This window comes from Heterodontus francisci, chromosome 4 (assembly GCF_036365525.1).
Source record: "Heterodontus francisci isolate sHetFra1 chromosome 4, sHetFra1.hap1, whole genome shotgun sequence".
NCBI lineage: Eukaryota > Metazoa > Chordata > Chondrichthyes > Heterodontiformes > Heterodontidae > Heterodontus > Heterodontus francisci.
In genome coordinates, this window is record NC_090374.1 from 17,122,527 (window position 1) to 17,142,636 (window position 20,110).

At 45.0% G+C, this 20,110-nt stretch overlaps 1 protein-coding gene across 3 annotated transcripts in view; it reads left to right on the forward strand.

Moving 5' to 3' along the window:
- Positions 1 to 20,110, forward strand: part of cfap99 (cilia and flagella associated protein 99) — a 248,906-nt gene that overhangs the window by 188,535 nt on the left and 40,261 nt on the right. For all 3 annotated transcript variants that reach the window (XM_068029224.1, XM_068029223.1, XM_068029225.1), the window contains 2 exons: positions 12,622 to 12,826; positions 14,546 to 14,687. In XM_068029224.1, coding sequence (XP_067885325.1) covers positions 12,622 to 12,826; positions 14,546 to 14,687 — 347 coding nt within the window. The remainder of the gene's footprint in view (positions 1 to 12,621; positions 12,827 to 14,545; positions 14,688 to 20,110) is intronic.

Genomic DNA, 20,110 nt, shown 5'->3' on the forward strand with positions numbered 1-20,110 from the left:
ATGGGAATCGGGGGGAAAACTCTTCGCTGGTTGGAGTCATACCTAGCGCAAAGGAAGATAGTTGTGGTTGTTGGAGGTCAATCATCTGAGCTCCAGGACATCACTGCAGGAGTTCCTCAGGGTAGTGTCCTAGGCCCAACCATCGTCAGCTGATTCATCAATGACTTTCTTTCAATCATAAGGTCAGAAGTGGGGATGTTCGTTGATGATTGCACAATGTTCAGCACCATTCGCGCCTCCTCAAATACTGAAGCAGACCATGTAAAAATGCAGCAAGACTTGGACAATATCCAGGCCTGTGCTGATAAGTGGCAAATAACATTCGCACCACACAAGTGCCAGGCAATGACCATCTCCAACAAGAGAGAATCTAACCATCTCCCCTTGACATTCAATGGCATTACGATCACTGAATCCCATACTATCAACATCCTAGGGGCTACCATTGACCAGAAACTGAACTGGAGTAGCCATATAAATACCGTGGCTACAAGAGCAGGTCAGAGGCCGCAAATCCTGCAGCGAGTAACTCACCTCCTGACTCCCCAAAGCCTGTCCACCATCTACAAGGCACAAGTCAGGAGTGTGACGGAATACTCTCCACTTGGATGGGTGCAGCTCCAACAACACTCAAGAAGCCCGACAGCATCCAGGACAAAGCAGCCCACTTGATTGGCACCCCATCCACCACCTTCAAAATTCACTCCCTCCACCACCGACGCACAGTGGCAGCAGTGTGTACCATCTACAAGATGCACTACAGCAACGCACCAAGGCTCCTTAGACAGCACCTTCCAAACCTGCGACCTCTACCAACTAGCAGGACAAGGGCAGCAAATACATGGGAACATCACCACCTGCAGGTTCCCCTCCAAGTCATACACCATCCTGACATGGAACTATTAGAATTAGAATTAGAATTAGAACATTACAGCGCAGTACAGGCCCTTCGGCCCTCGATGTTGCGCCGACCTGTGAAACCATCTGACCTACACTATTCCATTTTCATCCATATGTTTATCCAATGACCACTTAAATGCCCTTAAAGTTGGCGAGTCTACTACTGTTGCAGGCAGGGCGTTCCACGCCCCTACTACTCTCTGAGTAAAGAAACTACCTCTAACATCTGTCCTATATCTATCACCCCTCAACTTAAAGCTATGTCCCCTCATGTTTGCCATCACCATCCGAGGAAAAAGACTCTCACTATCCACCCTATCTAACCCTCTGATTATCTTATATGTCTCTATTAAGTCACCTCTCCTCCTCCTTCTCTCCAACGAAAACAACCTCAAGTCCCTCAGCCTTTCCTCATAAGGCCTTCCCTCCATAACAGGCAACATCCTAGTAAATCTCCTCTGCACCCTTTCCAAAGCTTCCACATCCTTCCTATAATGCGGTGACCAGAACTGCACGCAATACTCCAGGTGCGGTCTCACCAGAGTTTTGTACAGCTGCAGCATGACCTCGTGGCTCCGAAACTCGATCCCCCTACTAATAAAAGCTAACACACTATATGCCTTCTTAACAGCCCTATTAACCTGGGTAGCAACCTTCAGGGATTTATGTACCTGGACACCAAGATCTCTCTGCTCATCTACACTACCAAGAATCTTCCCATTAGCCCAGTACTCTGCATTCCTGTTACTCCTTCCAAAGTGAATCACCTCACACTTTTCCGCATTAAACTCCATTTGCCATCTCTCAGCCCAGCTCTGCAGCCATTCTATGTCCCTCTGTACCCTACAACATCCTGTGGCACTATCCACAACTCCACCGACCTTAGTGTCATCCGCAAATTTACTTTCCCACCCTTCTACACCCTCTTCCAAGTCATTTATAAAAATGACAAACAGCAGTGGCCCCAAAACAGATCCTTGCGGTACACCACTAGTAACTAAACTCCAGGATGAACATTTGCCATCAACCACCACCCTCTGTCTTCTTTCAGCTAGCCAATTTCTGATCCAAAGCTCTAAATCACCTTCAACCCCATACTTCCGTATTTTCTGCAATAGCCTACCGTGGGGAACCTTATTAAACGCCTTACTGAAATCCATATACACCGCATCCACTGCTTTACCCTCATCCACCTGTTTGGTCACCTTCTCGAAAAACTCAATAAGGTTTGTGAGGCACGGCCTACCCTTCACAAAACCGTGCTGACTATCGCTAATGAACTTATTCTTTTCAAGATGATTATAAATCCTGTCTCTTATAACCTTTTCCAACATTTTACCCACAACCGAAGTAAGGCTCACAGGTCTATAATTACCAGGGCTGTCTCTACTCCCCTTCTTGAACAAGGGGACAACATTTGCTATCCTCCAGTCTTCCAGCACTATTCCTGTCGACAATGACGACATAAAGATCAAGGACAAAGGCTCTGCAATCTCATCCCTGGCTTCCCAGAGAATCCTAGGATAAATCCCATCTGGCCCAGGGGACCTATCTATTTTCACACTTTCCAAAATTGCTAACACCTCCTCCTTGTGAACCTCAATCCCATCTAGCCCAGTAGTCTGAATCTCAGTATTCTCCTCGACAACATTTTCTTTCTCTACTGTAAATACTGACGAAAAATATTCATTTAACGCTTCCCCTATCTCCTCTGATTCCACACACAACGTCCCACTACTATCCTTGATTGGCCCTAATCTAACTCTAGTCATTCTTTTATTCCTGATATACCTATAGAAAGCCTTAGGGTTTTCCTTAATCCTATCCGCCAATGACTTCTCGTGTCCTCTCCTTGCTCTTCTTAGCTCTCCCTTTAGATCCTTCCTGGCTAGCTTGTAACTCTCAAGCGCCCTAACTGAGCCTTCACGTCTCATCCTAACATAAGCCTTCTTCTTCCTCTTGACAAGCGCTTCAACTTCTTTAGTAAACCACGGCTCCCTCGCTCGACAACTTCCTCCCTGCCTGACAGGTACATACTTATCAAGGACACGCAGTAGCTGCTCCTTGAATAAGCTCCACATTTCGATTGTGCCCATCCCCTGCAGTTTCCTTCCCCATCATACGCATCCTAAATCTTGCCTAATCGTATCATAATTTCCTTTCCCCCAGCTATAATTGTTGCCCTGCGGTATATACCTGTCCCTGCCCATCGCTAAGGTAAACCTAACCGAATTGTGATCACTATCACCAAAGTGCTCACCTACATCTAAATCTAACACCTGGCCGGGTTCATTACCCAGTACCAAATCCAATTTGCCATGCGGAACTATATCGCCGCTCCTTCACTGTCGCTGGGTCAAAATCCTGGAACTCCCTTCCTAACAGCACTGTGAGTGGACTGCAGCAGTTCAAGAAGGCAGCTCACCACCCCCTTCTCAAGGGCAATTAGGGATGGGCAATAAACGCTGGCCAGGCCAGTGACGCCTACATCCCATGAATGAATAAAAAAATAGCAAAAGGGTGGTAAAAGGAGGAGTGGGGCCGATTAGTGACCAGAAGAGGATCTACACGTGGAGGTAGAGGGCGTAGCTGAGGTATTAAATGAATACTTTGCATCTGTCTTTACCAAAGAAGAAAATGCAACCCAGACAATGTTGAAAGAAGAAGTAACACTCGAGGGGTTTAAAATCGATAAAGAAGTATTAGATATGCTGTCTGTACTTAAAGTGGATAAAGCACCAGGGCCGGATGAGATGCATCCTAGGATAGTGAAGGAAGTGAGGGTGGAAATCACAGAGGCACTGGTCATAATTTTTCAGTCTTCCTTAGACTCGGGGGTGGTGCCGGAGGACTGGAGAATTGCAAATGTTACACCCTTGTTCAAAAAGGTGAGGCCCACCACAATGCCTCGCCACCGCTGGTAATATGGGGCAGATCCATCCAGGCATGGAGGCCCATGGCAGGCCTCTCCCGGAAGCATTTTCCGGGCCCCCACGTCATGACCCCTGATGTCAGCGGGCCGGTAAAATAAAAGTGTGATTATTTGAGCCTGAGATGTAACAACCTTGACGTCATTAATCTATCTGTCGGAGATGAATCTGTCTATGACAGTATTGGTAGGAGTGACCACTGCCCAGTCCGTGTGGAGACACAGTCCCATCTTCTCACTGAGGAGCCCTCCATTGTGTTGTGTAGCACTACCACTGTGCTGAATGGGATAGACTCAGAATAGATCTCGCAGCTCGAAACTCGGCATCCTTGAGGCTCTGTGGACATCAACAGCTGCATAATTGTATTCAACCACAATCTGTAACCTCTTGGCCTGATATCCCTCACTCTCGAATTAACCTCAAGCCAGGGGATCAACACTGGTTCAGTGAGGAGTGCAGGAGAGCAGGCCAGGAGGAGCACCGGGCATACCTCAAAATGAGATGCCAACCTGGTGAAGCTATAACACACGTGTGCAAAACAGCAGAAGCAGCATACAATAGACATGGTTAAGTGACCCCACAACCAACAGATCAGATCCAAGTTCTACAGTACTGCCATGCAGTTGTGAATTCTGGTGGACAATTAAACAACTAAGGAGAGGAGGAGGCTCTGCAAACATCCCCACCCTGAAGGATAGCAGAACCCAGTACGTCAATGCAAAAAATAAGGCTGAAGCATTTGCAACCTTCTTCAGCCAGAAGTGCCGAATGGTTGATCCATCTCAGCCTCCTCTGGAGGTCCCCACCATCATGGATGCCAGTCTTCTGACAATTCGATTCACTCCACATGATATCAAGAAATGACTGAAGGCATTGGATACAGCAAAGGCTACAGACTCTGACAACATCCCGGCTATAGTACTGAAGACTTGTTCTCCAGAACTGGCCGCACCCTTAGCCAAGCTGTTCCAATACAGTTACAATACCGGCATCTACCCAACAAGATGGAAAATTGCCTCGGTATGTCCTATCCACAAAAAGCAGGACAAATTGAACCCGGCCAATTACCGTGCATTAGTCTATTCTCAATCATCAGCAAAGTGATGGAAGGTGTGGTCAACAGTGCTATCAAGTGGCACTTATTCAGCAACAACCTGCTCAGTTTGGGTTCCCCAGGGTCACTTAGCTGCAGACCTCATTACAGCCTTGATCCAAATTTGGACAAAAGAGCTGAACTTCAGAGGTGAGGTGAGAGTGACTGTCCTTGACATCAAGGTAGCATTTGACTAAGTGTGACATCAAGGAGCCCGAGCAAAATTGAAGTCAATGGAATTAAGGGGAAAACTCTCCACTGGTTGGAGTCATACCTAGCACAAAGAAAGATGATTGGAAGCCAACCATCATAGCTCCATGTTATCACTGCTGGAATTCCTCAGGGTACTGACCTAGGCCCAACCATCTTCAGCTGCTTCTTACAATGACCTTCCCTCCAACATAAAGCCAGAAGTAGGAATGTTCACTGATGATTGCACAGTGTTCTGCACCATTTGCAACTGCTCAGATACTGAAGCAGTCCGTGCCTGCATGCAACAAGCCTTTGACAATATTCAGGCTTGAGCTGATATGTGGCAAGTCACATTCATGCCTTACAAGTGCCAGACAATTACAAGCTCCAACACGAGAGTCTCTAACCATCTCCCCTTTAATTTCAGTGGCATGACGATCACTGAATCCCCACCATCAACACTGACCAGAAACTTAACTGGACCAGCCATATAAATACTGTGGCTAAAAGGTCAGAGCCTGGGTAACCTGTGGCAAGTAGCTCACCTCCTGACTCCCGAAAGCCTGTCCACCATCTAAAAGGCACAAGTCCGAAGTGTGATTGAATACTCTCCACTTGCCTGGATGAATGCGGCTCCAACAACACTCAAGAAGCTCAACACCATCCAGGATAAAGCAGCCTGCTTGATCGGCACCCCATCCACCACCTTAAACATTCACTCCCTCCACCACCGGTGCACAGTGGCAGCAGTGTGTACCATATACAAGATGCACTGCAGCAATTCACCACACCTCCTTCGACAGCACCTTCCAAACCTGCAATCGCTACTACCTAGAAGACTAAAGGCAACAGATGCATGGGAACACCACCACCTGCAAGTTTCCCTCCAAGGCACATACCATCCTGACTAGGAACGATGATATCGTTCCTTCACTGTCGTTGGGTCAAAATCCTGGAACTCCCTCCCTAACAGCAATGCAGCTATACCTACATCACATAGACTTCAGTGATTCACTACCACCTTCTCAAGGGCAATTAGGGATGGGCAATAAATGCTGGCCTTGCCAGCAATGCCCACATCCGAAGAATGCATTAAAAAATTGTTTTAAAATACCATGAGGAGAAAAGACTTTGTCTGTGGGAGGGTGGGGAAAGGTGGTGGGGCAGAGTTGAAGGCAGAGATCATGTGATAAAACTGCCAAGAAATGTGCCCAACCACAGTTTGCAACCCTCATCACTGGATTACAATCTGGAGTGGGAATCCAGTCTGCTTTTTTTCAGCCTTCCTAACCTAGCAGAGCCAAGGACGATTGCAGTTCTGCTGTTGCCTTGGCTGAAAAACCAGATAACTCAACACAATTAGGGGTACCTGAGACCTTCCCAGTTTGTGTGACTCAGTTCCAACTTATGAGTTTTAAATGCTGCCATCAAAAATAATTACACTGTTCAGATAAATCCCAGGCAGCATTAAAAGATTGTGCTTGGTCACAAACAGGATAGCAAAGTTAATTTTAACTCCCTCCCTCTGGTGGGCTCCGGGTCACCTTCCACCCTGTTTTTGCTGGCTCTCGGGCCACTACCGTCTTGGCCATGGTCCTGGACGGGGCAGTTAGAGGTGGGAAGTCATGTCATGAAACCTCCAGGAATATGTCCAAACACAGTTGTTATTGATTAATCGATAGAGATTGATCGCTATAATTAGTCAGTAACTCCATTATCTTTGTATAATGCGACTACCAGACTGTTAGAAGGCGAACTAAATGAACCTTGGTCTTTTCCCGTCTGGCAATTCCAATGCTCCTAATGAACCATGCTTTGCACATGCTAAACCCATTTATGCCAGATGGTGAGCGGTATCATCAGTGGTCTTTAAAAGGACATGGAAGGCCACACACAGAACAGTTCAGTTAATGTTATCGCTGTGCAGCAGGCCATAGTGCGTACATTATTTGAAGGAGATACAGTGGGTGTTTGGCTGTTAGAAAAGCAGAACTGTTCTTTTGATCAATGGCTGATAATCCCACTCAAAAACCCCTTAACAGCAGAGGAACACCTTGGCCTGGTCACCTCGTTATCAGGTAATGTTTGCTGTTCCTCAGTTGCCACCAGTCTTTCAAATGGGTCTTCCCAGAGGGTGTGACTGTTCCCAACTTAGGTATGCATCATGGTTGTTGTGTCGCACAGGAAAATGTATACAAAAGTGAGGAGCAAATTCACCCTTGTCTTATTCCTGATGCCAGCAAACTTATTCCTCTTTTGCTGTCAGGTCTATAAGGGAGGCGGGTGACTTGTGAGACTTTCAGCCACAACTAGGGCTACTCTTCTTTCTTACATCTCCTGGAACAGAAGCTCTGACTGTCGAACAAAGAGAGAAGTGTTTCCCATATGTGCCATTGTGAAAAATCAGTTCAAATTTCTACTACTGCAGAGACTTCCCTTTTTTACAGGTTGCAAGGCTTTAAGTGCTGCATTCACACATGATTTTGAGGCTAAGCTCTCTGAGCAAATTTTTTATATGCCTGATTCACCATGCCATGGATTACATAGAATTACATTGACTTTCACAGCATAGAAAAAGGCCATTTGGCCCAACTAATCTATGCTGGTGTTTATGCTCCACACACACCTCCTCTCACCTTACTTCATCTCACCCTATTAGCATTCCTTTCTCCCTCATGTGTTTATCTAGCTTTCTCTTAAATGTATCTATACCATTCTCCTCCCCCACTCCTTGTGGCGATAACATGCTCATCACTCTCTGGATAAAAAGTTTCTCCTGAATTCCTTATTGGATCTAATTGGCTGACTGGCAGAACAGGCTCGAGGGGCTAAATGGCCTACTCTTGTTCCTATCTGCCTATTAATAACGACTTTGTATGCACAGCCCTGTTTATCAGGATGGTCCCAGCAGTTTAGGAAATATCCCACATTCTATTTGATCCAGAATTGTAGGCCATTCAACCAAAGGAAGGAGAATTTTTATTCATTCAGGGATGTGGGCGTCGCTGGCTAGGCCAGCATTTATTGCCCATCCCTAATTGCCCTTGAGAAGGTGGTGGTGAGCTGCCTTCTTGAACCGCTGCAGTGTTGTTAGGAAGGGAGTTCCAGGATTTTGACCCAGCGACAGTGAAGGTACAGCGATATAGTTCCAAGTCAAAATATTGTGTGACTTGGAGGGGAACTTGCAGGTGGTGGTGTTCCTATGCATTTGCTGCCCTTGTCCTTCTAGTTGGTAGAGGTAGCGGGTTTGGAAGTTGCTGTCTAAGGAGCCTTGGTGCGTTGCTGCAGTGCATCTAATAGATGGTACACACTGCTGTCACTGTGCGTCGGTGGTAGAGGGAGTGAATGTTTGTAGATGGGGTGCCAATCAAGCGGGCTGCTTTGTCCTGGATGGTGTCAAGCTTCTTGAGTGTTGTTGGAGCTGCACCCATCCAGGCAAGTGGAGAGTATTCCATCACACTCCTGACTTGTGCCTTGTAGATCGTGGACAGGCTTTGAGGAGTCAGGAGGTGAGTTACTTGCCTCAGGATTCCTAGCCTCTGACCTGTTCTTGTAGCCACGGTATTTATATGGCTATTCCAGTTCAGTTTCTGGTCAATGGTAGCCCCTAGGATGTTGATAGTGGGGGATTCAGCGATGGTAATGCCATTGAATGTCAAGGGGAGATGGTCAGATTCTCTCTTGTTGGAGATGGTCATTGCCTGGCACTTGTGTGGTGCGAATGTTATTTGCCACTAATGAGCACAAGCCTGGATATTGTCCAGGTCTTGCTGCATTTCTACACGGACTGCTTCAGTATCTGAGGAGTCACGAATGGTGCTGAACATTGTGCAATCATCAACGAACATCCCCACTTCTGACCTTATGATTGAAGGAAGGTCATTGATGAAGCAGCTGAAGATGGTTGGGCCAAGGACACTACCCTGAGGAACTCCTGCAGTGATGTCCTGGAGCTCAGATGATTGACCTCCAACAACCACAACCATCTTCCTTTGCGCTAGGTATGACTCCAACCAGCGGAGAGCTTTCCCCCTGATTCCCATTGACCTCAGTTTTGCTAGGGCTCCTTGATGCCATACTCGATCAAATGCTGCCTTGATGTCAAGGGCAGTCACTCTCACCTCACCTCTTGAGTTCAGCTCTTTTGTCCATGTTTGAACCAAGGCTGTAATGAGGTCAGGAGCTGAGTGGCCCTGGCGGAACCCAAACTGAGCGTCACTGAGCAGGGTATTGCTAAGCAAGTGCCGCTTGATGGCACTGTTGACAACATCTTCCATCACTTTACTGATGATTGAGAGTAGGCTAATGGGGCGGTAATTGGCCGGGTTGGACTTGTCCTGCTTTTTGTGTCCAGGACACACCTGGGCAATTTTCCACATTGCAGGGTAGATGCCAGTGTTGTAGCTGTACTGGAACAGCTTGGCTAGGGGCACGGCAAGTTCTGGAGCACAGGTCTTCAGTGCTATTGCCGGAATATTGTCAGGGCCCATAGCTTTTGCAGTATCCAGTGCCTTCAGTCATTTCTTGATATCACGCGGAGTGAATCGAATTGGCTGAAGTCTGGCATCTGTGATGCTGGGGACTTCAGGAGGAGGCCGAGATGGATCATCAACTCGGCACTTCTGGCTGAAGATTGTTGCAAATGCTTCTGCCTTATCTTTCATAAATTATCCCCACTTCTTCCTTTGCCCAATACCCACACGCATGCACTTTGTTGGAAGTGTCATTGTATCATGGCCATGGGTGAAAACCCTGGCTGATTTCTTTTCCTCATCCTAACCCACATGTCTTGAGACTAATTGTAGTGCCCTATGGTCACTCCACCTAAGTTAACTAATTCAGGACAGACCAGGAATGGAGCCTGGAGACCTCTGGGTTGCATGTTTCAACTCCAATTACCTTTACCAACTGACCCATCAGAATAGATTATCATTGTTTAACTCAAATGGTGCTTAAGCCTGCTTTTCAAAAGCAAGTTATGCGGAGAGACTGGAGAATCTGGGATTGTTCTCCTTAGAATCATAAAATCATAGAATAGCTACAGCACAGAAGGAGGCCATTCAGCCTCCTGTGTCCATGCTGGTTGTCTGAAACAGCAACTCACCTCATTCCACTCCCCCGTATTTTCCCCATAGTACTGCAATTTTTTTTTGCTCAGATAAGTACCCAGTTCTCTTTTGAAAGTCACAAATGAATCTGCCTCCACCACAGTCTCGGACAGTGCATTCCAGATCCTAACCACTCACTGAGCAAAAAATATTTTTTCTCGTGGCTGTTGATTCTTTTGCCACTAACTTTAAATCAGTGTTCTCTGGTTCGCGATCCTTCCTTAGAGCAGAGGGGAGACTTGATTAGAGGTGTTCAAAATCATGAATCGTTTTGATAGAGTAAATAAAGAGACTTGTTTTCACTGGCAGAAGGGTTGGTAATCAGAGGACACAGATTTAAGGTTATCGGCAAAAGAACCAGAGGCAAAATATGTTTTTACTCAGTGAGTTGTTGTAATCTGGAATGCACAGTCTGAAAAGGCAGTAAAAGCAGATTCATTAGTAATACTCAAAAGAGAAATGGTTCAATATTTGAAGGGACAAATATTTACAGTGCTATTTGGAAAGTCCAGGGAGTGAAATTAATTGAATAGCTCTTTTGAAGAGCTGGCACAAGCACGATGGGCTGTATCTGTGCTATATCATTCTATGATTCATTCTATAAAGATTGCAAAACCATAGACTTCAACACGAAGCATTAGCTCAGCTGATTTTCCAGAGAAACATTACCCTATAGCCCCTTTAACAAACTAGGTTTGGAAACTATAGAAAATTACAAGGATTATCACTGTAAATGTCTACTGTGGGACTATCCTTGAGACTTTCTGTAAGTAGGTTAACTGACACCAGCTGCTTTTCAAGGGAGGAGGAATACCCCCAGCACAAACACATGCAAAGAAATGCAAACAATCCTGACTGCACTCTGGGTATGACTGGACAACTGGCTGAGGTAATTCATATGGTGGTAGTAGACTGTAATTTGCCACTGAATATGTGTTGGCATCCTTCCATCTATGAAAGATGATGGACACACAGCAAACAATCCATTTAGGTGGGGTGTCTTCTCTTGGTGCACCTTTGCTGTGACTGTGAAGGCCAACCCTTGAGAGGCTGATTCTGCCATACGTGCCACACGAGAAGCTGCCAAGTGATGCTGTGAGTTGTTGTTTTCAGCATTAGCCCCTGTTGTCAAGCAGCTGTACCCACTAGTTGTCATGGTAGTGCATGCCAGTCCACAGGATGTGTCGCCATTTCCCTCTTTCGCCATCTAGTGACTCCCAGGTGCAATAGCCAACATTTAGGGCCTTCATGTCACGCTTGCAAGCATCCTTGAAGTGGAGCTTTGGGCGCCCCACTGACTATCTCACCATACAGAAGGTCCTTGGGTCTGCGACCGTCTTCCATCCTGCGGACATGTCTGATCTACCGAAGCCACCTCTGTTTGATTAGTGCCAATATACTTGGGAGCTCTGTCTTTGAGAGAACTGCCACATTTGTGACTTTGTCCTGCCAGGATTCACCCATAATGCACCGCAGACAGCAAAGATAGAAATTGTTGCGGTTCTTTTCCTGGTAGCTGTAAGTCGCCCATGTTTCACAGCCATACAGCAAGATCCTGAGAATACAGGCCTTATAAACCATCAGCTTGGTACTAAGGGTCAAATTGGTGTTACCCCATGCGTGTTTTGAGTCGGCTAAAGGTGGTAGCGGCTTTCCCCATACGTGTCTCGACACATGGAAACAATCGACATAAGAGTCAGATTGTGGATCCCTGGTAGTAGAATTTGCTAACCACTTCCAGTGGGGTGTTATTTAGTGTGATCAGGGGAGGAGATGCAACACCTTGTCCCATGATCATGGGTTCCTTGATGCCTATAGTCTAGGAGAACAATTTACAGGCACTGGAAAGACAGTCCACGAGTCTTTGTAGCGGAGTTTCCATGTGAGTGACTGCGTCGCATCATCAGCGTAGAGTAATTGCGCCTGATATTGATACAGACACAATGGGCCAAACAACCTAATTTTGTGTTGAGATTTCTGTGATTAACCAGTGATTTGACCCTTGCAACCTTTGAATTTGTAAACATTGACTGGTGCAAAAAAGATGCGTTGGAACAGCTTTCAAGCAACTAGAGGTTAATTTCAACAACAAACAACAATAACAAGCAACATTTATATAATGGTTTTGGTGCAGGGAAAAAAATCCCAAGCATAATCCCAAACATTGTCTTGAGGAGGTTAAGGAAATAGGGAGAGAGATGTTATTAAAGGGCTCTAAAAGGAGCATTTTTATAGTGATGGACAAGCCCCAACACACTGTGTCACATATTAAAGAAATTGAGGAAAACGACATCAGGTCATTAAGAAAAAGTTCATTGTGTAGCATAATGTCAGCTACTGATATTAAAAACAATGACCGTCAAAACCCTAACAAGAGTTTCTAATGTGGCCATTCCAGAATTGATCAACTAATACAAGGAGGTCATGATCCCTCCAAATTTGAGGACTTGCAGAAGAAAAAGGATGAGGAGTTCATGGAACAACAGCTGGCAGACATACAACGCCGCTGTCTTGAAGGAAAGATCTTCTTAGAGGACGCAATACTGGCACGGGAAGCAAGAATCGAGGAGAACAGGAAGAAAGCAGCTCAGCAGAAAGAGGAGGTACTGAGTCACTTAGTTGCATCATGTTATATAGTCAACATGTTGGACATTTATTGGATAATTATTGAAAAACACAAAAAGAGTACAAAAAGAGAAACAAAAGTCCGGACTCACCATTCGGTTTAACAATTTCAGATTGTAACCTCTGCCCCCCATATGTTTTCTCTCTTTTAGAGTTTTTTTGTGTTTGTGATTTTTTTTGTTTTTGGACAGCAGCTGTTGGTGATGTTTCTGCTTTTTCCCATTTACACCTCTCCTAGACCCATCTTTTCTTTACTTGTCCCATTACCAACTCCTTTTCCTTTGTACCATCATTCCTCTTGTTGTTTAATCTATCCTGCCTTAGAATCATAGAGTTATACAGCATAGAAACAGGCCCTGCGGCCCAGTGTGTCTGTGCCGGCCATCAAGCGCCTAACTATTCTAAACCCATTTTGCAGCACTTGGCCCATAGCCTTGTGTGCTATGTGTTCACCTAAATACTTCTTAAATGTTGTGAGGGTTCCTGCCTCTACCACCTCTTCAGGCAGTGTGTTCCAGATTCCAACCTCCCTCTGGGTGAAAAAAAATTTCCTCAAATCCCCTCTAAACCTCCTGCACCTTGCCTTAAATCTATGCCCCTTGGTTATTGATCTCTCCACTAAGGGAAAAGGTTTCTTCCTATCTAACCTATTAATGCCCCTCATAATTTTGTATACCTCAATCATATCTCCTCTCAGCCTTATAACCTATCACTGAGCTTCCCTTTTGCATTTTCCTCCCCCACGCCCCTTTCCCTGCCTTGATCAAAAACTGTTAAGTCTCAATGTATTCCCAGTTCTGGCGAAGTATCACTGACCTCTAAGGTTACCTCTGGGCTGTATTTTCCCCCTGAGATACGGTCAGAGGCGAGGTGGGGGGGGGGGGGGGGGCGGGCCCATAGAATCACAATGGGAAGCCGTTGAGGGGGGGTGTCCACAATGGGAAGCGGTGGGGCTGGGTTGGGGCGGAGGGCTTGTCGCCTCCCCATCTCTAAGTGATTTGCCCAGGGCGGGATAGGCTGACAACGGCCTCCCTGCTCAGAGGCCAACTGAGGCACTTAAGTAGCCTATTAATGGCCACTTAAGGGCCTCTTCCCCTTGCTGCTGGGATTTAACCAGCAGTGGGGGCTTCCTCTGCCAGGCGAAGAAGTGCCCCAGTAATATGAGGCGCACTCCCTGCGGGCTTTGTTGGGGGGTGTTGGGAGGGGGGGGGGCGGAGTCTTCCTCTGTGGGTAATCTGTAGCCCACAGGGGACGCCCGCTGGAAAATATTGCACCTCCCTGGACCACCCCCCACCCCCCTCCCCTGTACTTCACGACCACTCTTCCACATCCTCTCGGCAGGGCCTTCCAGACTGGCCCAGGCGAACCCATCTCAATTACCTGAGGTCCAGGGCTGCAGCACTGGGCCTGGGTCCAAGGCTTCTGCAGTACCAGCAGTGGTCACCTTAAAAAAATACTTAATCTTCTCATGGATTTGGATCCCTGCTTCAGTGTCTGAATCTGCATGAGCTGATCACTTACTTAACAAGTGGCCAGCACAGAAAGACTGAAATTCCTCTGGATCTGTCTGTAATCTAAGGGTGAATGTATAAAATCCAATAGTTTGTGTCAATAAACAAAAATCTAGGAAGATGCTATCACTCTGTGCTCCTCAAAGAACACAGGTCTTTGTATAACTTAAACATCCATCATTTCAGACAGCAGAATTGATGCAGAAATATACAGAGAAGCAACTTCAGGAAGAGAAGGAGGCAAAAGAACTGGTGGAGCGGGTGATAAAAAAGCGTTGCAACACAAAACAGCAAAAATTGAAATTGCAGGAAGAGAAACAGAAGATAGGTATGTGTAGAATGCTATAGGTTTTTCCCTTTTTAAAATCCAGACTCCCTTTCCAGGTTCTTAATACAAGGCACTTTTATACCCCAAAGAGCAGTGCCGATTCGCACACATGTGTCAGAATTACTATGAACAATAGTGGCCGGAAACAGGCCATTCAACCCAGTTGGTCCATGCTGGTGTTTATGCTTATCTCGAGCGTCCTCACACCTCTTCATCTAATCCTTCTATTCCTTTCTTCCTCAATTGCTTATCTAGTGCATTTATGCTAGTCATCTCAAATACTCCATTGTCTGCATTCTAACCTCTCTGTGAATAATGATGCTTCTCCTCAACTCCCTGTTGGATTTATTCGTGACTATCTTATATTTATGGCCCCTAGTTTTGTGCACCATCACCAACTTGAATTTATATCACATTATTAATGTAGCAACATGTTCCAAAGTGCTTCACAGAAGCATTATTAAACATAATGTGAAACTGAGTCGCTTAAGGAAATATTGAGGGAGATGACTAAAAGCTCGGTCAAAGCTGAAGGTTTTAAGGAATGTCTTAAATGAGGAATCTCGGAAAATCGTTTGAAGTGTGCCCGCAATTTCCCAATGAACACTACCAGGGCTGACACACCCCATTCGCAGCACACATTCAGAAAACAATTTTCTTAATCAGCTGTCGTCAGTTGAGCTGAAAGCACACATTTAACAGGGATTGCTGTCCTGCTCAGGTCGAGCATTGAAGAGAATTCACTGCAACACTTAAAAAAGTCCTCTGATATTACAGAACTGAAGTATAGTGTAATATCAAGACTCTCAGCTGCCTGCTGGAGAGGACTTTGATTTCACCTGTGGAGGTGCCACATGACAACTTTCCCACTAGGCTGGTGGCATCCTGCCATTCTGACAGGGAGACATCAAGGACAAGAAAGGGCAAAAGAGGGAAGGCAGCCAGAAAGAGGCATTTCAGCCTCTTGAACCTGTTCCGCTATTCAGTGAGATCATGGCTGATCTTTATCTTAACTCCATCTACCTGCCTTGGTTCGGTAACTTTTAATACCCTTAATACAAAAATTTATCAGTCTCAGTTTTAAAATTCTCAATTGAGCCCCAGCCTCAACAGCTATCTGGAGGAGAGAATTTCTGATTTCCACTACTCTTTGTGTGAAGAAGTGCTTCCTAACATCACCCCTGAACAGCCCAGCTCTGTTATGCCCTCTTGTTCTGGACTCCCCTACCAGAGGAAATACTTTCCCTATGTATTCTATCAAATCTGTAAATCATCGTGAAACATCTCAATTAGATCGCCCCTAATGATCTTCAAGATAATTGATCCCCACTGGGACTGATTACCTTTGTGTCAGTCAGCCTTGGGCCTTCCTGAAGCCCAGTGCAGAACCTACACCAGCTCTCTGCTGGACCCTTGGGGTGATGCACTGTGTGGAATTCCCATAGTAATCTAGGAGTGCCCCTGACATGTCCCCAAGGCTTGCTGTGGTACGAGAGGTAGGGGGCATGCAAAAGAGTTGCCCATGTTCCCCTAGATTGGAATTTAACATGCTTCCTACATCTGATGCATCTGTATTCTGTCCCAAACTCCTGGTGATTTGCCCAGTTTTCATTATCTCCCAACCCAGAAAGTTTTGTCACTAACTAAAAAGTTTAACTTCTTCCCTGTCTCCTTTCTTTACCCCTAATCGTTATATCTTTGATCTTCAGTAATATTTTATGGTATAATATTTCAGCAAAGTTAAAGAAGTGTTCTTGGTAATCCGAAGAGAAAGGAGGATTTGTATTTATATGGTATTTTATCAGGGTCTTTCAGAAACATTCATTTTGAAGTTTTGTTACAGTCATGTAGATAAACATGGCCTTCTTGCACACAGCAAGCCCCCACAGGCAGCAATGGGGATGAATGGTCAGCTTCTGGTGCTGTTAACTGTGGAAGGAATATTGATCAGGAGACCAGGAAAACTCTGTGGTGTCCTTCGATCTTTGAAGTCCATCTGAACCACAGAAATAGGCAGGCAGAGCTTGGTTTAGCTGAAAAGTGACAGCTGTGATAATGTAGTGATTCCTCAGTACTACACTAGCATGTCGGCTTAGATTTTAATATGATTAATTGGGTTATAATACCAATTTGGTAAAAGAATTTTCTTTAGCTTTACATACAAAATAAAATGTACTCCAATGTCTTTATTTAGTATTAACAGGAAACCAACTTATTTTGTTCCTGCAGTATCTCTCAGTCCATTCGGAGCTAAAACTCACAGTAGTGAAGTTTAACAGCCAGTTCCAAAGGGGAGGGGAGGTGTTTCAGCCAGCAGAGAGCAGGAACATTGAATTCCATCATTGGATCTAAGATCTAGAATTCGATCCCTCAAACTCACTACCTCTCTCCTCCTTTAAGATGCTGCTTAAAGCATACCTCTTAGAGCAAGCTTTTGATCCTAATTACTTCCATACGTGAGTCAGTGTCAAATTTTGTTTGAGAATCGCTCCAGTGCAGTGTCTTGGGATATTTTACTATATTAAAAATGCTATGTAAATGCAAGTTGTTGTTGCTCAGAGAAACTATCAATACTTTCCATATAGGCTCATAATGTGTGCACTAAGCCATTGATGAATTATCTCATCAATGGGCCAGACAGCTCTTTATGATGGCAGTGCCGAGGTAAAAAAAAATGGTAATGGGTAATTCGCCGTAGATGGCAATATAAAAATAAGAATAGATTGACTGGACCACAGGATGTCTGTTCAAAATCGAGAATGGGCAGCAATGAAACATGACATCTAGTGTCTGATTGCAATCCTGCAAGAAATGGAAATGGGAAATAAACAGTCATATAAATCTTTTGTTATTCCTACATTACAACAGTGACTACACTTCAAAAGTACTTTATTGGCTTTAAAGCACTTAGGGACGTCCTGTGGTCAGGAAAGCTGCTATATAAATGTGTCTTTCCTTTTCAAGGAATTTTCTCCCCTTCCCCTTGCATGGGTCCCCCTGCACTACGAACCATTACTGACTGAGATCTTCACAGACCAAAATTGCAATGAAAACTGGCTGAAAGAGGCTGGCGTGACCCTCCCTTGTATTTTCCCATGCTCAGTATAGCAAAGCAGGTGAATTCTTCTTATTGTTTGCTTATGGCAGCATCAGAAAGATCAAGGTCTCAATCACTCGGTTGTCAGTACCATGAACCAGTGTCTGACCATTCTGTACCCCTTCCAAAAAACTGAACATATGAATTACGAGCAAGAGTAGGCCATTCGGCCCCTCGAGCCTTCTCCGCCATTTGATAAGATCATGACTGATCTGATTGTAGCTCAACTCCACTTTCCTGTCCCATAAACCTGAACTCCCTTGTCCATCAAGAATCTATCTGACTCAGCCTTGAATATATTCAATGACCTGGCCTCCACCTCTCCCTGAGGAGGCGAATTCCACAGACTAACGATCCTGTGAGAGAAAACATTTCTCCTCATCTCTGTCTTAAATGGGAGACCCCTTATTTTTAAACTGTGTCCCCTAATTCTAGTCTCGCCCATAAGTGGAAACATCCTTCCAGTATCCTCTCTGTCAAGTCCCCTCAGGATCTTATATATTTCAATAAGATGACCTCTATTTCTTCTAAACTACAATGGGTATGGGTCCAACCCGTTCAACCTTTCCTCATAAAATGACCCCATGTGACTCACACAAGTTATACATTTTTTGGTGAACAGAATTACATGCAACAACTCATTGAGCAATGAGAATCCTTTGACTTTCCCTTAGCTTCTGTCTAAGCATCTATGTTATAACATTTAATTAATGTATATCTCAGTTTTCTATCCTCTCTCTTTCAAAGCCACAGAACCCCGTTCTCAAAGAAATTACTCTGTCCTTGCAAAATACAGCCCCATCTCCAACCTCCCTTTCTTTTGTGGAGTCTTTGAATATTGTTGTTGCTTTCCAAGTCTGCAACCCATAACCTCATGTGTGGATTTCTCCAATCAGGTTTATGCCAGATGGACTGAGGCAGGAGAGGAGTGATATTGTGGGGATTTAAGTAGATGGTCTTGGTGATGGAAAGGTAGGGATATGTGGTTAGAAGCTCACCACGGTGTTGAATAGGACACCAAGCCTACGGGAAGTCCAGTTCAGCCAGCGACTGAAGTGTGATTTGATCAGGAGGAGGTCATTCAACCCCTCAGGCTTGTTCCACAATTAACTTAGATCTTGTCTGATCTGTACCTCAACTCCAGTTTCCAGCTTTTGATCCATAACCTTTGATACTTTGAAAATTTCAAGTAAGAGGTCAAACAAGACAAAGGAATACATGTTTAATGGGAAAATACTGAGAAGTGTAGAGGAAGTAAGGGACCTTGGAGTGAATGTCCACAGATCCCTGAAGGTAGCAGGACAGGTCGATAAGGTGGTTAAGAAGGCATATGGAATCCTTTCCTTTATTAGCCAAGGTATAGAATACAAGAGCAGAGAGGTTATGCTGGAACTGTATAACTCATTGGTTAGGCCACAAGTGGAGTACTGTGTGCAGTTCTGGTCACCTCATTACTGAAAGGATGTAATTGCACTAGAGAGGGTACAGAGGAGGTTTCTGAGAATGTTGCCAGGACTGGAAAAATGCAGCTTTGAGGAAAGATTGGATAGGCTGGAGTTGTTCTCCTTGGAATAGAGAAGTCTGAGGGGCGATCTGATTGAAGTGTACAAAATTTTGAGGGGCCTGGATAGAGTGGGGGTGAAGGGTTTATTCACCTTAGCAGAGAGGTCAGTAACGAGGGGGCATAGATTTAAAGTAATTGGTAGAAAAATTACAGGGAGATGAGGAAAGCTTTTTCACCCAGAGGGTGGTGATGATCTGAAAGGGTAGTTGAGGCAGAGACCCTCAACTCATTCAAAAGGAGTCTTGGGGATGCACCACGTGCTGTAAGATACAGGGCTACGGACCAAATGCTGGAAGGTGGGATTAAAATAGATGGATCATTTTCTGGCCGGCACGTACACGATGGGCCAAGTGGCTTCTTTATGTGCCTTAAACTTTCTCTGATTCTATGATGCCAGCATCCACCGCCTTTTGTGGGAAAGAATTTCAGATTTCCACTACTCTTTGAGTGAAAATATATTTCCTGATTTCACACCTGAATGACCTAAATCTAATTTACATTGTTCTCTGTCAAAGGAAATAGTTTCTCTGTATCTACTCTATCAAACCCATTATCATTTCAGTCATCTTGATTAGATCAACTTCAAAAGTGAAGGGACTACAAGTCATGTTTATGGAACCGGTCATCATAATTTAACCCTTTTAGCCTCAGTATCATTCTGGTGAAACTGCACTGTACCCCTTCCAAGGCTAAGATATATTTCCTGAGGTGCAGTGTCTAAAATAGAACACAACCCCTGAGAGAAGAAATTTCTCATCTCTG